At 43.5% G+C, this 17,443-nt stretch overlaps 1 protein-coding gene across 1 annotated transcript; it reads left to right on the top strand.

The window, feature by feature from the left end:
* Window positions 1-8,976: 8,976 nt before the first annotated feature.
* LOC122828003 (kazal-type serine protease inhibitor domain-containing protein 1-like) lies at window positions 8,977-16,048 on the top strand. Its single transcript, XM_044111178.1, is given in 5 exon segments — window positions 8,977-10,633; window positions 10,672-11,022; window positions 15,593-15,753; window positions 15,823-15,980; window positions 15,982-16,048. Coding segments are annotated over 5 exon segments (909 nt in total). The 5' UTR covers window positions 8,977-10,461.
* The last annotated feature ends 1,395 nt before the right edge of the window (window positions 16,049-17,443 follow it).

The raw sequence follows: 17,443 nt of genomic DNA, 5'->3' as shown, positions 1-17,443 counted from the left end.
ACTCTGTGACGTCACTCTGATGTCAATCTGATGTCACTCTGTGATGTCACTCTGTGATGTCACTCTGTGATGTCACTCTGTGATGTCACTCTGACGTCACTGTGATGTCACTCTGTGATGTCACTCTGATGTCACACTGTGACGTCACTCTCTGACGTCACTCTGTGATGTCACTCTGATGTCACTGTGATGTCACTCTGTGACGTCACTCTGATGTCATTCTGTGATGTCACTCTGATGTCACTCTGTGACGTCATATGTTTTTGTAACAAATCTAGAATCTGTTGATCTCTTATTTCCTGTCTTTAGTTTTCTGTAGATGATCTGTCACGGCGCTCTGTGATTGGCTGGTTCTGTGGTCACATGACTCGCTGTAATCACAGAAACCTCATTAATGGCTCTTCAGTGTTTGTTGTTCCTGAGCTTGATGTCGATCCTGTTCAGCTGTGATTCTGCATAAAGAGTTTACAGTAATAAATATTTATTTCAGTTTAAACGGCTCAGCTTCCTTTATGTGTGGATGGAGGAATAAAAACAGGAAACGTTTCTTTTTATGCTTTTCTTTATGAAATTCTGTCAAATACAAATTTCTCATCTTTATTTTTTCAAAAAATATTTTCTGTTAAAAACATTTTCCCATTTCCTTCATCTTCACATCGGTACATATTTAGGTGTTTTAACAATTAATCAGATGAATTGATTATTGAAATAATTGTCAACTCATTCAGTAATTGATTGACTGGATCACAGATCAAAAATGAAACCAAATCTGAACAAAAAATAGAAACATTTTCCAGTTACGGTAAAAAGTTTCACCTGGTTCACATTCTGTAAAAACCCATTGAGCATCTTTTATATCCAGTTATTAATCAGTTAATCAATAAATAATCCTCTGATCTTTCATTTTCACCTTAGACGGATTTTTAGCTGCAGATTCATTCAATCTGCTACAAATGATCAAACATTCACTAAAGGATTGCTGCTATTGACTTTTAGCCAATAAGATATATTATCATTTAAAGGGGGATTATATTATTTATTAGAAATTTTAATGTATTTTTAACTTTGTATTTATAAAAGTCTTTAATAAAAAATCTGCAGAATTTCTTTTATCCGATAAACAATAATCAATAACTAAAACATCTTTGGTTGCAGCCTTACAAGCATTAATATTTCCTGAAAATCACAATAAAAGTTTCAAGTTAAAAGGTGAAACAAACTAAACACCTGATGATAATAAATCCTCTGGTTGTCATGGACGACAGACAAAGGAAAAATCAAGTCAATTCTTGGTTAAAAATAGAAAGTACACCCTGCACGTCAGATTCTGGTTGTAATACCAAAGGAACATAATATTATATAGAAGATTAAAATCATTTTAGGATGTTATGCTGAAAGGATCTTAATGAAAACCTGCAAAAGAAAAACAGAAATGTGAACTAAACCAGAACGACCTGAACATCACTGCTACTTTGGCAGACCAGGAGACCGGAGCCGACCGGAGCCAACGCCACGGCGACCTTCCAGGACGGCGTGGTCTGTGCTACCCATGAATCCGACCTAAACCTGACCACGTAACGGCGACGGTCAGAACCTGCCGGAGCCGTCCAGCACTGCGTCGCTGGCCATTCCTCCAAACAGGATGTGGCTGATAAGAGAACAATCTAGACCAGGGGTTTTCAAAGTATGAAAGGGTGAGCCCCCCCTCCAAGGAGCACAATGCCTGCTGCGCCCCCCCTCCAGGTTCTGTGTTACGGCCCTGAGTTTGGTGTCAAAGCGCACAGAGCTCCTCCTGCAGCTCCACAACTCAGATGGCTGCACAGATTTGTGACACTTATCTTAATATTAATAATTATAACGGTGCTAACTTGCCATTATAACTATTGCCAACTACAGACACGTTCATTCGTGGCTGTTTTCACGTTTATTGTGCTGTTCATATTAGTCTCGATGTTTGCAGTTTTCTGGAGCGCAACGTGAAGCTCGACGTCATTCAGAGGTAAAACATTAACTTGACATTAACAAAGACACAGCGGGACGGATCATCCGGGAAATGATGAACAGGAGAGACTGAATAAAACTACCTTAATGACGGACAAATTCTGGGATTTATTATGAGTCTCTGCTTATTTCCAAGCCCAAATGAGCAACTTCACGTTCAAAAACGAGCCCAAAAAGGCGCAACCAGCAACTCGTTAAATTTGCAAGCGACTTTAAAAAAAATGAAGCCCAAAGCCGCTTATAATAATCGGACTTGGCGACAGAAACTCAAAATATTTCCAGTTTTTCCTCCAACAAAATGCGCATCTCCCTCCATTGTTTACATTTCTGTCGCATAGAGACGTCGGTCACTCGACAAGACGAGTAGAGGAAATACGATTAAATTACAAAAGAAGATAGTAACGCAAAAATGATTTTGATAAGTAACTGTAGTCTGACTACTGGATTTGAAATAGCAACTCGTTAGATTACTGGTTACTGAAAAAGTGGTCCGACGTCAGTAACGTTACTGACATCACTGGCCAAAACATCCTCTAAGGGGGGAAACATTTCCACTGATCCCCACAGTATCAACTTTTTCCTAAATCCACAGAGTTGATCGTGTGCGTAAAAGACGTTTCTCTCACATCAGTAGACAGCAAGCAGATAGCTTTTCCGGTTTACTTTTTCCCTCGCACCGCGCCTCCCCTAAAGTGCTCTGGCGCCCCCCAGGGGAGGCGCCAGAGCACTTTGAAAACCGCCGATTTAGACAAATCAATACTGCAGAACGACAGTCTGACCTCTGACCTCCCATTCATCAGTAAAGTTACTGAAAAAGTTCTGTGTAAACAGCTAAGTAGCTTCCTAACAATAACCAACTGTTTTGACTCCTTCCAGTCTGGTTTCCATGGTTACCACAGCACAGAGACTGGCCTAGTCAAAGTGTTCAATGACATCCATATAAATACGTTCAGACGGTCACAAAGTCGGCCTTCTATCAGCTGAAGAACATCTAGATGACTAATTTCTCAGTGAGATCTAGAGAAACTCATCCAGTCGCATCGATTCTGTCAACAAATCAATCCTCCAGCTGCAGCTGGTCCAGAACGCTGCTGCTGGAGTTCTGACCAGAACCAGGAAGTTAGAGCCCATCAGCCCAGTTCTCCAGAACCTCCACTGGACCCTGTAGCTCAGAGAATAAATTTTAGATCCTGTTAGTTTCTAAATCACTGAACGGATCAGTGATTTAGCAGGTGCAGCAGGTGCAGCAGGTGCAGCGCCCTCTGTGGGCCACTCTTTCACCAACATGAGACCCAGGACTCCCACAGCGGCTCCTCTCTCTACAAACGGGCTGATTCAGGGAACGAGGCGCCGCTTCTCCAGTTCCTGCTCTGACGTGTTCATCTGTTCGAGGGACTGTCGACTCTTTGAAAAATTGTCTTAAATTTGTTTTCCAGCTGAATCCAGTCATCCTTAAGAAACATCGTTGAAGTTTGAAAGAGATTTCCAGGTTTGGGCCTGAGTTCAGGTCCATTACTGAGACAGAACCAGCCTCCCAGGAGGATCAGGAGGATCTTGCTGTTCAGGCCCAATTTTGGCTTTGATATGAAGCCTAGGCGCAAATTCAAGCTGGAAGACTCTTTTAGCCCCACCTGCATCATCCAGCCGGAACCTCCAGCTCATCATCGTTGATTGCTCAACGCCGGTCCAAGACTCGTCACGTCCAATCACCGTCCAAGCCCCAGCTGATAAGGACAGCCATCCATGGCGTCTTCCGCTTTCCAGCAGAGCTCAAGCTGTTCAGCCACAAGCCTCAGATCTCAGTCAGCTATCTCACCAGATCTCTTCTTTGCGATGGCTCGCCCTTCCACCTCTAATGTCCGTCATAAAAGCCGTTCAGCCGCGTGCTCGGCCGCTTCTCTCCCTCAGACGCTCCCTAGAACAAAAGAAGATTTCCTGCCCCGGTCTCATTCATTCCAAGCAGCTTCTCCCGCCGCTCGCTCGCCTGACTGGGATCCACCGTTCCTCGCTCCTGCACTACCCACTCCATGGTCCGTCTTTGGCAAGCGGTCACATAATCCCACCGTCTTCATCCGGTCGTCTTTCCCCGACTCAGGACCTGGCTGGCCCGCCAAGGTCTCGCCGCAACGATGTCTGTCGCCCTCCCAGCTCATCGTCCATCATCTCGCCACCGCCGATTACCTCATCACCTTTCCACCAGTTCCTCGCTCTGGTCCAGCTACACAAACAGCTTCACTCACTTCTACCTAGCCGCTGTCTGCCCGGTCATCAGCTCCTCCAATCGGATTTGCTCGCCATGCCCGCCTCGGGCTTTCGGGGTAAGACGTAGCCTCACATGTCTCATTCATGTTTAACCATGTTAGGAAAAGTAGAACCTTTTCTTAGTCCATCCCCATTCTGAGCTAGCAGGCCCTATTAGCACGCGCCACCCAGGCTGCGTTTTAAATGCTTAAGAGCTTTTAACTAAATGAATGCATAAGTAAATGAGAAAATGGTAGCATCCCTCCCAGCAGTGATTCAAAGTGAATCGCCGACCTCTTTTCTACAGCGTCTCGCACCCGGTAGCAGCCTTCGTCACCCGGTAGCAGCCTTCGTCACCCGGTAGCAGCCTCTGTCATTCACCTTTATCAAGCCCCATATATTACTCCTTAAACTTTATTGTGCCCGCACCGGACTTCCTGCTCCTTTTCTCGACCGTCGCAAGCCAGTATGTTTGTATTCCCACCGCGGGTTTATTCATCCATGAAAAAACAGCTGATGCATACCCAGCTACGTAGTCCGGTTCACGGGTTGCCATGGTTACTGTATTCATTTCTCCGATCCAACATGTGTCGTCCCACTCCTCTTGATTACCCCCAGGTGCATCTCGTTTCCTGAATACCCCCTATGCATTTAATGCCGCCTGCGTTTCAAGTCCCTGTCAGGTCCTTGTCCTCTTCTTCAATTATTATGCATTCTTGGCCCATTTGTTCACCCTGTCGCTATCCAGGTTGAGCCCTGGTTTCCACCAGTAGTGCTGCCTGGGATTTAGGATTGTTTTGGATTATCATATTGTTATTCATCTTTAAACATCATTTTCACTGCTACTTGGTTACATCACGCCCACCCCATCAAATGACGAGATGGGCTCTGGAAGGTTGGTTAAGAGAGCACTTATTAAAGGACAACACCGTAGAAGTCCCAGTATCGTGTGGTTGTGAGTTAGGATTGTCCTGACGTGTCTGCTGCCTCCTCCCTTCCCTTAAACACAACCAAGAGTTTTGTTAAGCCCTGACGTGTATTGCCTGCCCAGTGTCAGCAGCACCCCTCCACACCCCTTGAGCCGGAACCTGTCTGTTTCCATCTTAGAACGGCCATTTTTGTTATTCCTATATAGATTTGATACTATAGGGGCTCCCGCACTTCACATATCTATGTCTAATCAGCTGTCTAATCTCTTAAAATGTTGTACCTGAGCCGCCCCCAAACGCAATCGGAACGCAGACGCTTGATGGGTTACACCCGTGCAGCAGTGAAGGAGATCTGCCGCTGCGTGCAGAGCGGCGTATGAGCATGATAATTATGCCAGCAACGCAGAACTTCGCCAAGTTTTCCCCCAAAGTAACTGACTGAGTAGAGTGATGCCGTCGGACGCAGGTAACGACAGCTAAAAGATGACCAGCTAATTTACAGCACCTTAAGTCTGCTGACAAGTAACCCGTGGTTACTGAGTCACTACCTACATTCAGCTTCATAGATTCATTTTTGACCCCACGAGTAAGTCTATGCCCCCCGGTAACGTGCTGTATCCGGTGCTGTTCGTCGTCAACAGCGAACTGTCCCATATTCTGATATTTCAAGCTCATGTCCCTTCTGGCACTTCTGGGCTTAATCTCTCATCCAAATTTGTCCAAATTTGCACACCATTATTTCCCAGGTCATCCAGTCACTTCTAGGTTTATGCTGCCTATCCATTAACTTCTCAGGTTCGTGCTCAAGTGCATTCGTTCCAGTCCCGCTTCTGAGCAATTGCTATTTCATTTTTACGCCGATGATTGTCAGATTTATTTGCCCATAAAGCAGCAGGATGTACAGTCAATCAAACATCTCCTGGCTTGTCTAGGAGATATTAAAGCTTGGTTGGTCTTGAACTTTTAAACGTTAATGAAAACAAAACAGAGGTGATGGGGTTTGGACCCAGTGGCTCCGTGAGTCCTCCTCTGTTGACCTGGGACCTTTGGAGGAATATTTTAAACCTGTTATTACAGATCTTGGTTTTAAGGTGGATAGTGATTTTAAATTGGACAGCCAAATTAGAGCTGTGGCTAAGTCCAGCTTTTATCATTTAAGGCGTTTGGCGTCAGGGAAATCTTTTCTTTCCAGGCAGCATTTTGAAACAGTGATCCATGCTTTTATTTCAACTCGATTGGACTACTGTAACGCACTTTATCTGGGAGTCAGTCAGGCGCTGCTCTCACGTCTGCAGCTAGTACAAAATGCTGCTGCACGTTTGTTGACAGGTACTCGAAAAAGGGACCATGTGACCCCTGTCCTGGCCTCACTTCACTGGCTGCCTGTATATTTTAGGATTCATTTTAAAATTCTTATGTTTGTTTTTAAATCATTGCATAATCTCGCCCCGGCTTACCTCACTGAGCTTCTTCATCCCCACATACCCCATCAGTCGCTCAGGTCAGCAAATCAGCTGCTCTTGGAGGTACGAGAACTAAAAGGAAGCTCAGAGGGGACAGGGCTTTCTCTGTTATGGGCCCCAAATTATGGACTGACTTACCTTTGCAGGTCAGAGAGGCCTTCTCTGTCCACTTTTAAAGCTCGTCTTAAAACTCATCTATTTAACTTGGCTTTCAACACTAGTGAGATCTAGTTTAAAGTGAGATTTAGATTAAAGTGTATGTCTTCGTTTTTAAACTACTTTTAATTAAAATTATTTTATTTTGTTGTGTTTTTGGATTGTACAGCATTTTTATCAACTGTGGTTGTTTTAAAGTGCTTTAGAAATAAAGCTGGTATGGTATGGTATAAAGCACCTACAAGCCTTTACCTAGGCCCTGCATTCTCGCAACTTCGACACCGTAATCTATATGACATCATATAATTTTATTTTTTTTTAGATCACGTTTAACCTGTATTCTAGCTCCTTCAGTGCCTAATGAGCACTGCTCAATTCACTGGTGGTGGTTGGTCTACTTAATAGAAGCTAGTGCTCCTGCCCTATGCCATGTCCTCACGTTTCGCCAACTCCACGTCCTTATTTTTTTTTACAGGAGTACTTCATTTGACACTGTTGAGGAAAAATGTTAATTAATTATTTAACCTAATAATGCTTAACTCTTCTCTCTCTTTCTCCGCTTTACTACTCTTCGGCTCCCGCTAGCCCTTCTTTGGCAGCTCACCACCTCATGCCCAGACCATCCCGAGCTCTTAGCAGGCCTTTAAACCAGCTGTACTTTAATCCCGATCCCACAGCATCTCCTGCTCGTAATTATTAGCCTGAAGCCTGTAACCCTCGCCACGTTCACCCCTTCTTATCACGCCCTGCCCTGTCTCCAGCTGGCCTTTCAACCATCTACCCTGTCCTCCTCTTTCCTCCACATCCCTTGTCGGCCCTTATTTTGGCCGCCATATACCCCATATCAGAGCATTTCACACCTCGCCTATCTCCGCTGGCCCCCATGCCCTGCATCTTGTGCCCCCATGCCCTGCATTTTGTACTCCCCATGCCTGGCTTTCTTTGTGTGCTCCGCATTTTGTGCCCCCATGCCCCGCGCTCTGTGCTCCTCCTACCCTCCCTTGGCCGGCTACGTCCCTATCGATCTTTGGCTTCCTTCCTCTTCCCTCCCGTCACTGTCAAGCCTCCTCCTTCTGCCTGATTCTAGCCTCGCTAGCTAAGTCAGAGCAACTCCTCTCCTCTTTACGTCCACATCACCTGTCCTCCAGCTTCGGCCTGGCCTCAGCCTCTTTTTGGGGGATGTCATTCGTTGCAGCAATTAGAATGAGCCCTAACTTTGTCAAGCTAACTCACCTCTCCTCTTCGTCCACATCACCTGTCCTCCAGCTTCGGCCTGGCCTCAGCCTCTTTTTGGGGGGATGACGTTCCTCTCAGCATACGGAATGCTCATCCAAGCCCATCGCAAAGTTTGCGATGATCAATGTCCTTAGCCGGGGCCCAGGCGCCAAAGATTTAAATCATATTGTCATTAAACTTTTCTAATGGTTACCCTTTGTCTGTCTGAGTCTCTACAGATTGAATTTCTTATAACAGTTTTCCAACATTTTACTGTCTTCAATTATTCCATATTCTTCTGGCAAAATCTCCCCAGCAGGAGGAAACCCTCAGCCTCCTGTCATTGGGTGTTGGTCAAACCAAACATCTGGTCTCAGAGGCTCGTAGCGTGTTCTGGTTTTGTGGCTCAAAGGCGTCCAACGGCGTGAAAACTGGTGGAAATGTCTGGACATTTCTGGCAGATTCTGCTATAACTGATGCAGTGAAGTTTCAGGCCAAAGAACCAGCAGCTTCAAACGAACTAAATGTTTTACAACTCCTCATTAACATAAAACCATTTAGTAGTCTGCAAATGCAATGATGCTCTCTCCAACAAAAAAAGAATCAAACAAGAAATAAAAATCACTTTTCCAATAAGGGTAAAGGTATCAACGTTGATCCATAATGTCACATCACATTCACTCATTGCATCAGAAGATTTTTGAGTGATTGTATTTTTGGTTTTAGGGATTTATGTCCAAGTGACAGAAGCACCCTTTGGATGAAGTCAAAGGTGTACTTCAGTTGTTGAGGGTACTCCAAATTCAGAGAATAAATAAGTCCAAAGAGCAAGCACATGGCATGTGGAAGATTCCCAAGATCATTCATGACAAGACTTCCTTCCAAAATGATTCCTTGTAAATGTAGCTATGCTAGCTGTTTGAATAAGGTTAACAGCAAAAAGTCGTGAAAATCTGTTTAGTACTTAGTGAGTTATGATCGATTAAATGCGCTGATACTTCATCGCTCCTGTCAAACATATAAGGCTGAGTGGAGCGGTCGACCTCTCCAAGATGGCCGCCCGGAATCGTCAGGAGGCGCCTGTTTTTTATGTTTATGGTGGAAACAGTCTGCGGGGAAATACAGAGGAAACAGAAACTCCGGAAAATTTTTTTTTTTTTTTCTAAAAATCCTGATTTAGAAAAATGAAACTGAAACAAGAAAGTTTTTACAGCAGAGATTCATAAAATAATGGTAAGATCATTCATAACTTCATCAGAAAACAGGTCAGCCAAACAAAACATCCAAATCATTTTTGAATGTTTGACCTTATTAAATATTCTATATTGTAGTTTTAATTCACTCATCTGGTCAAAGTTAAAATATGGATTTGATATTGAATTTATCGATCTGACTGGACTCTACCTCACCGCATCCCTGGTTCTGGTTCTGCTGAGTCAACTCAGACCTGGCCGGCCTGAGGAATAAACGAGGTCTGTCAATGTGGAAAAGATCATTCCCACGATTCCAGTGGCCTGAAGTCCAACTTCTGTCTTGTTTCATTTCTTGATCAAATCTTCTGTTCTGGAGGAGAATGTCAGGAACCTGGAGAACCTGGAACCTCCTGGAGAACCTAAGGAACCTGGAATTTCATGGAACCTTTTGGAGAGCCTGGGGACCTGGAATGTCCTGGAACCTCCTGGAGAACCTTGGGAACCTGCGGAAGCGGAGCCGCTGATGGGTTCAGCAGCTGCTCCGCTCAGACCATCCAGCTGCTGAGAGTCAGACCGGAAACACGGACAGAACTCCTTCAAAATAAAAGCTGCTGGCTGTTTGCTGGCCTTCCATCCAGGAACTGGGTGAGGGTGTGTTTCATTTCTCCACCTGTGTGTCTGAGTGGAGCAGAACGGGACAGCGGGGTTCTGCCGGCAGGAGCTGAGAAGGTTCTGGACCAGAACCAGAAGAACATGAAATTACTTTTAAAAAATGTTTATACTAATTAAAATGGTTAAAGCGTTAATGTGACTAAATTATTATTTTTAAATTATTATTCAAGTTGGTTAAATTATTAAAATGAATATTTTAAGTCTTTTTTTCCGGTTTCACTACAGATCGGGATGCCCGCGCAGCTCTGTTTTATTTTGACGGGTCAGACCGGAAGCTGCGAGTTGCATTCTATCAGACTTGACCCGCAGTGCCCGCTGCGGTCCGGCTGATTCGAACCGGTCCCGGACTGTTTGGATCAGCAGGTTTTTTGGGTTTGGACCCGTTTTTATCTCCTGGTTCTGTTGGTTCTGTTTCCGGACTTTTTCCAAACTTTTGTTGTGTCTTCTGGAAGTTCTGGTCAGTTTGCCCATTTTTCCAGAGATTTCCCAGTTCGGTTCGGTATTTCCTGCAGGACCTGACTGGAATGTAATTGCGAGTTCTGAAGAGAAGAACCTCAGTCAGAACCGGTACCAGCTCTGAGCGGACCTGAAATGCTGGTTCTGCTGGTCCTGGTTCTCGTTCCGGAGCCGCTCTTCTGCTGGGGCGCTCCTCCGGTCCGGTCCTCCATCCCTGACCCGGTTCTGGACCTGGACCTGCTGGAGGAGCCGGGAGGCGGCAACGGAACCGGGTTCGGGCGCTGCGGACCGTGCGACCCTGAGCTGTGCCCGGAGCCCCGCGGCTGCCGGGCCGGCCTGGTTCCGGCCCGGAGCCCCGCGGCTGCCGGGCCGGCCTGGTTCCGGACCGCTGCGGCTGCTGCGCGGAGTGCGGGAACCTGGAGGGCCAGGCCTGCGACCCGGGGGCCCGGGCCCGGTTCTACGGGCTGTGCGGTACCGGGCTGCGGTGCCAGGCGGATCGACCCGCGGGAGGAGGAGGAAGAGGAGAGGATGAGGAGGAGGAGGAGGAGGAGGAGGAGGAGGAGGTGTGTGTGTGCGAGCAGCAGAGGGCGCTGTGCGGCAGTGACGGAACCACATACCTGAACATGTGTCGGTTCCGAGAGGCCGCCTTCTCCGACCCGGAGCTCGAAATCGCGGGGACGGGTCCCTGTAGGACAGGTAGGCCCGCCCGGCGGAGGGATACCAGAAAAAAATAGTTCCGAAGCTTTAGATCGAACCTTGAAAAAGATCCTGGAAAATTCAGAATTATTGACAAATTAAATTAAATATTATTTATGAAACATTGTGAGAAAACCAAGCAGGAGATTGAAACCACAACATGACTAACTACCAGCTAAGTAACTAACTACCAGTTAACTACAAGTTAAGTACCTAACTAACTACCAGTTAACAATCAGCAAACTACCTAACTGACCAACTAGTTATCAACCAGCTAATTACTAGTTAACAATCAGCTACCTGCACTGTTGGACTTTTTATTATAATTCTACAGTACCTTACTGGCAACAGTGTTGCCAGTAAGGTACTGTAATTACCATTCTACGGTACCTTTACTGTTATTTCTGATATTTCAGTTAATTTTTACTGTGAGTGTGCTTTGCAGTTATAACTGCTTTACTGTAAATGCAGTTTATAGCATAAAACTGTAAATGTATTTTATAGTAAAGCTGGTCTACTGTAAACTTGTTTCACAACATAATGTCAGTTTTACTGTAAATTAAAGTTTACATTTTTTAATACAAGAATATTTTACCATAAACCGAAAAATTTCATAAAAGAAATTTTAGTCCAAGTACTGTGAATAAAAACAGGTATTTATTTTCAGCAGATTTGTTGAAATAAAATCCATTTATATATTCACAATGTCATAAAGAACAATGTCACAATACAATATAATGTGCTATAAAACAACAAAACCATAGAACACACTACAGGTCATGTCAATATTTTTATGGCACATGTATGTAGCAACATGAACGTGTGCATCAAGTACCAGCCATAAACTATTAAAAGACTGACTTTTAAAAAATATATAGAATATACTTAACTTCATTTGAATATGAACTGTATTTCATTCAATATGGACACTTGAATGCATCTGGATCCAATAACAGTAACAATCTTTACATAACCTTTTCTATTTGTTGCACACTGTACAACAAAAGAACAACTAAAAAAATTGGGCACTACAAATTTTATGTACCACATCAGGTATGCACCAACATGAACACGTATATCATTCAAATGGTGAACAGTCAAAAACCAGCAGAGGCTGCATTATCAGAAAACAGTTAACAGTAGCTTAAATGTGCACTGTTACACAATACATCACAATAACAGTGCAAGTGTGATAATGTACTGTATGGTAGGCATTCATATCAATAAATATTGTTATATCAGATGCATTTCCTACATCAGAAGAACTTTTATTCCATTCGTCAAACAAAATCAGTGAGATCCATCTTGTGGAAGCTGAACTGTAAAGAATAAGACAGAAAATGTGGGAGGTCATGAGATGGTCAGGAAGTTATCTACATTTTCAAATCAACAGGAAGGCTGACAAATTAAGCTGAAGTGACAATGTCCAAATGCATAAAATCATTGGCATAAAGCAGCATTAAGGTGATAATTTGTTTTAAAAAAAATCAATTGCAATGAAGTGATAATAGAAGCTGCATAAAGAATGAGCAGGACTGGCTTCACTTCAGGTTTTTGGATTGTTTATGGCAAAAGCAGTCAGTCAGTCTTCACTAATTCAAACGATTGCATACTGTATTGAAACCCTGCAAATGTCCCCAAGGAGACGATGAAATACAACATGTCATAACAATCTTTTTAGTCATTTTGTTGGTGGACAATAAAGACAATAAAATAATAAACATTTGGTAAAATGCTTACCTAGTTGGAAGTCCTCCATTCAAATTCAGCGAGTCGTTTGAGGAAGGTGGTGATCCGGGAGTTGACACTGACTACTTTCCTCTTGACTTCCCATCTTGCAGCTTGTACTGACTTTGGCTGTGCATTTGGTACCAACATCTGGATTGATCCTCACAAAGAATCTTTTAACAGAAATAAAATATATTAATTGTATTTTTTAAAATGAAGACATACAATACAGCAATCAGCTATGGTTCTTCATCATCAGTCAAACTGTCATTAAATTTAATTCATAAATGGCTTGGTGTAGAGTACTTACCGTTGTATCATCTCCAGCGTGGTGGATGCTGACTCCTGATACTCCAGATTGAAGTCATAATATGACCCAAAAAGACAGCAAGGACGCTGGCAAAGTCATGTAGTTGCTCAGGCTTGAAAAATACCTTCTTCTCCATACTGACCATCCACCGGGTTGCAGACATCAAGCTATTTCCTAAAATAGACAAACCCTTGTCAGGCTAACGCTAGTGAGTAAAAGTACAGACTACCATAACTATTACATAGATTGCTACAAAAACATTATAGTGATAGAAAATATTCCTCTTACCAAGCATGATTACCCTTGGTGTAGTGGGTAAGGTCATTTCCATCTCAACAGACATCTTGGTGGAAGATACCTTTGAAACATAAAAGGAAAACTCTTAATTATGAATTACTGGTAGTAATTTATATTTAAAGGGCCAGTTCACCCAGATTACAACAGGTTTTTCAGAACCTCACCCCAGAGACTAGACTAGACTTTACCCCTACATCCTGCTACCACTCAGAAACAGCAGATGTGAATGACAGTTTGTGAGGCTAAATGAATTTTTGAAAGCATTACATTCCACAAATACAGTATCTGAATGGCTAAGTACAATATGGGTTAATGAAATGAAATGTTTGTAATTTGGGTGAATTGATACCTTTAACAAATTAATTGAACAATTATGATTTAAGATGTGCGTTTTAAGTTAAGAGTCGATATAAAATTACATCAACCAAGATGAAGATTGAGTCTTTTTCTTCTAAATGTTTTATTTTTCTCTGACGGAAGTAGGACATTGCTCTATTCCACAACGAAACCGATAATTAGCTGTGTGTTGATGTTTCTTCACATGACTACAAAATTCTCTAAATTATGAAGTACAAATGCTGCAGAATTTACACCTGTACATAGTTGCACCTGTTAGTACTGACTTAACTTTAAATTTGTAAGAGCATGGTTTAAACAGGTGAACAGTCCTTATATGGAACCAGGCTTGGAAATTAACTTTTTGTCCACCTGCCACTGTGGCTGAACAAACTCAAAAAATAACAGAAACCACTTGAATGTTTTCCACCTTTGTCCTCATTTACAGACTCTTATACACTATGTTGGAGATGTAATGGTACTTTAGCAGGCTAACTAGCTGTAGCAAGCTCAAAGTTATAGATTAGGTTAGCTGCTCCTCTACATTTCCAGACTATTTTGTGGCTTCAAATATGTTTGAAGAGCTGTCTTTTTACCTGTTGTCTTGTCTTTTCAAGAGTTGAAACTATGTTAGCACTCAGCAGGACAGAACTGCACAGCCACTTGGAGGGAAAAAGCTTGGGAGTTAAAAAAAGTCATCTGACAAAAAGAAAAAAAAAGAACAAGTTAGAATTCATCCTTGTTGACCTAGCTAATCTGCACTCTTAACATTTGCAAGGTCATGGTTTAAACAATAATTATCAGTTAACGTTATATTGTTCGACAAAGGATGTAACAACAATGCTAACAGACACTCAGCACTGAGCTTATCTCAACCCAAAGCTAGTCGCTCGAGGAAGATTTAGCGGCAAAAGTCAAGCTAAAACCTTCGGTAAAATTAGCACCTTAGCTAACGTTAATTCCGAACCAGCTCAAAAAATAACACCATCATATTTTTCTATCTTTCACCTCATGCTAAGTTATAGCATTACAGCATGATGCTATAAATTACGCTAGCTCCATCTAAAATATACATTTCCAGATTAGGTTTTGGCTTCAAACAGTTTTCTAAGAAGTGTTTTTTTTACCTGTCTTGCGAAGAGCTGAAGCAGTGTGAGCCCACAGCGACAGAGCTGCACTTGCACTTGGACGGAAAAAGCTTCGGAGTTTAAAACAAACGTCATCAGCAAAACGTTGGAAGCGAAGCCACCCTTGATGACGTAGCTAGATAAACTGCATATTAATGTTAGCTAGGATGTGAAAAAAACAAAAGTACATGCTCTCTTTCTGCTTTAAAAATATGTTAACCACTAAAGGAGTAAAAATACAGAAATAGGGAACCACGATGAAACATCTATGATGACCGTTGGAAATCAAATAGAATTCTTACATGGCCAGCGCAAAGACATTATAAGTGCAGTATCACTACTGCAATGTGTAAACAGTAAATTACGGCAACTTCTAAACATACAGTAAGTTAATGTAATACTATGTACTATACCCATAATGCAATGCAAATTACAGTAACTAATTGTAAAGATGTTTTATGTTAGTTTTACTGGGCATTTTGTGGTATTTAGCTGTAAAAAATACAGCAAAGGCTAACAGTGTACCTAGCTAACTCCCAGCTAATCTACCAATGAACTACCAGCTAAGTTAACTACCAGCTAACTATCCTATCTCACTAGCTAACTGGCCACATAAGACCATGCGGCGGGCTGGATTCGGCCCCCAGACCTTCAGTTTGATAGATGTGATCCAGTTTGAAGTTTTAACGGCAGATTTGTTTTCATTACATACTTTTATTTTGAAAGACCCCTGCTTCTTCTCATACTATCAGTGTCTCCTGTCCCCCCTCAGCCCCTGTGATCAAGGTGGCCCCCCAGGACCAGGTGAACGGCAGCGGCAGCATCATGCTGCTGCTGTGCGAGGTGTTTGCGTTCCCCATGGCGCTGGTGGAGTGGAGGAAGGACGGCCGGGATGTTGTCCTGCCTGGAGACGACCCCCACATCTCTGTCCAGGTAGGCTCCGCCACCTCTTAAAGCCACAGCGTCCCGTTCCCTTGGAGACCGGTCGTCCTCTGTCCCCAGGCCAGGGGCGGGCCTCTGAGGTTTGAGCTCTCCAGTTGGCTGCAGATCGAGGGGGCGGAGCCTGGAGACTCAGGAACCTATCGCTGCATCGCTCGCAACGAGCTGGGATCGGTCTCCGCCTCGGCTGTACTGGGAGTACTGGGAGCAGGTGACACACATGTCCTTCCTGTCGGTGCGTCCAGAGGAGCTGTCGTCTGAGAGGAAGCAGCTGCTGGACAACCTCTGACCCCTTGGTGATGATGTCGCTTCCTGTCAGCAGACCCATTCAAGGCATGATCATAGACTTTTATTTTGGCAGGGCGACAGGATGTAGATCTGAGGGGTTTATGGTGGAATTCAGTTTTTCAAAATGAATGACGCAGCAGCTATTTGGGCCGACTTCCTGTCGAGGCGGAGCTGACTTCCTGTTGAGGCGGACCTGACTTCCTGTCGAGGCGGAGCTGACTTCCTGTTGAGGCGGACCTGACTTCCTGTTGAGGCGGAGTCTGCTTTCTGTAAAATCTGATAATAAACCAGAATATAACATTTTTTGTGTTGATCTTTTTCCTCAAGAAGGATTTCTTCCAGACTCCAAAACCTGGAAACCATGGCAACCATCTTCATCCTCCTCCTCTCTCTCCTGATCAGGCAGAAATCCATTAGACTGGAGCTCTACTTAACCCTTTAATGGTTTCACTGGGAGGAGCTGAGGCAGAACCCACAGGTAGTGTTCACTGACCCGGTTCTGACCCGGTTCTGGAGGCTCGGCTGTAGAACCAGCAGCTGGCTCCAGTCAGTCTGCTTTCATCTGAAGACCTTAACCTTGAGGTCGTCCTCCACTCAATCATTGTTTCTGATCTGGACAGCCTTTACACACACACACACACACACACACACACACTCCCAGCCTGGTTTGTTAGAGCCAGCTGTTCTCCAGCTGAGGAAGAGGAGGAGGAAGTCTGGCTCATCTGATCTCGGTCCAGACCGCTGGCTTGTTTCTGGTGACTCTGCCAACAGTGATGAGATAAAATAAGATTCATTAGTCATTGTCATCAACAGATTACAACGTGCTTGACTCGAGTTAAATGCAGGTTATATACACATACACAACACACAATATAAATATACATACATAAAAAGATGAAGAAACAAACAGCACAAAATGAGAAATAAATAGACATCAGAAGACGGTTGCAGCGCCTGGAGGTATCAGAGTAAACAGAGTTTACATTTTTAACAGAGTGATGTCAAGAGCAGAAGTTCTTATGTCTTTAAATTTAGTGCCATGATTGTCATCAGTTAGAAACTGTTTTTTATACAGTTTCTATCCAATGACCTTTGACCCTGATTCTGATCAGGATCTTCATGGACAGAATCCGTCGAGGTGTTGAGAGATTTGTTGGGATCTGCTCTTGGTTTATAATATAAAATTCTAACATTTCAAGAGTTTTTTAACTCTTGATTGTTTTCTTTCACTTTGTCTCGTTTATGATTAACAAGACGGCCATCATAAATAAAATATTTCATATAAACACAGAGCTATACGTTTTATGGGTCATTTTAATCAACCTCAGTCGGAAGCAGGCGTTCTGCACCACATGTTTGGCTGCAGTGTTTCTCCCCGCCGCCAGGTGGCGACAGA

This window comes from Gambusia affinis, linkage group LG03 (assembly GCF_019740435.1).
Source record: "Gambusia affinis linkage group LG03, SWU_Gaff_1.0, whole genome shotgun sequence".
Classification (NCBI taxonomy): domain Eukaryota; kingdom Metazoa; phylum Chordata; class Actinopteri; order Cyprinodontiformes; family Poeciliidae; genus Gambusia; species Gambusia affinis.
The sequence above is the reverse complement of the archived record's forward strand: the minus strand, read 5'-3'. Positions and strand labels throughout refer to the sequence as shown.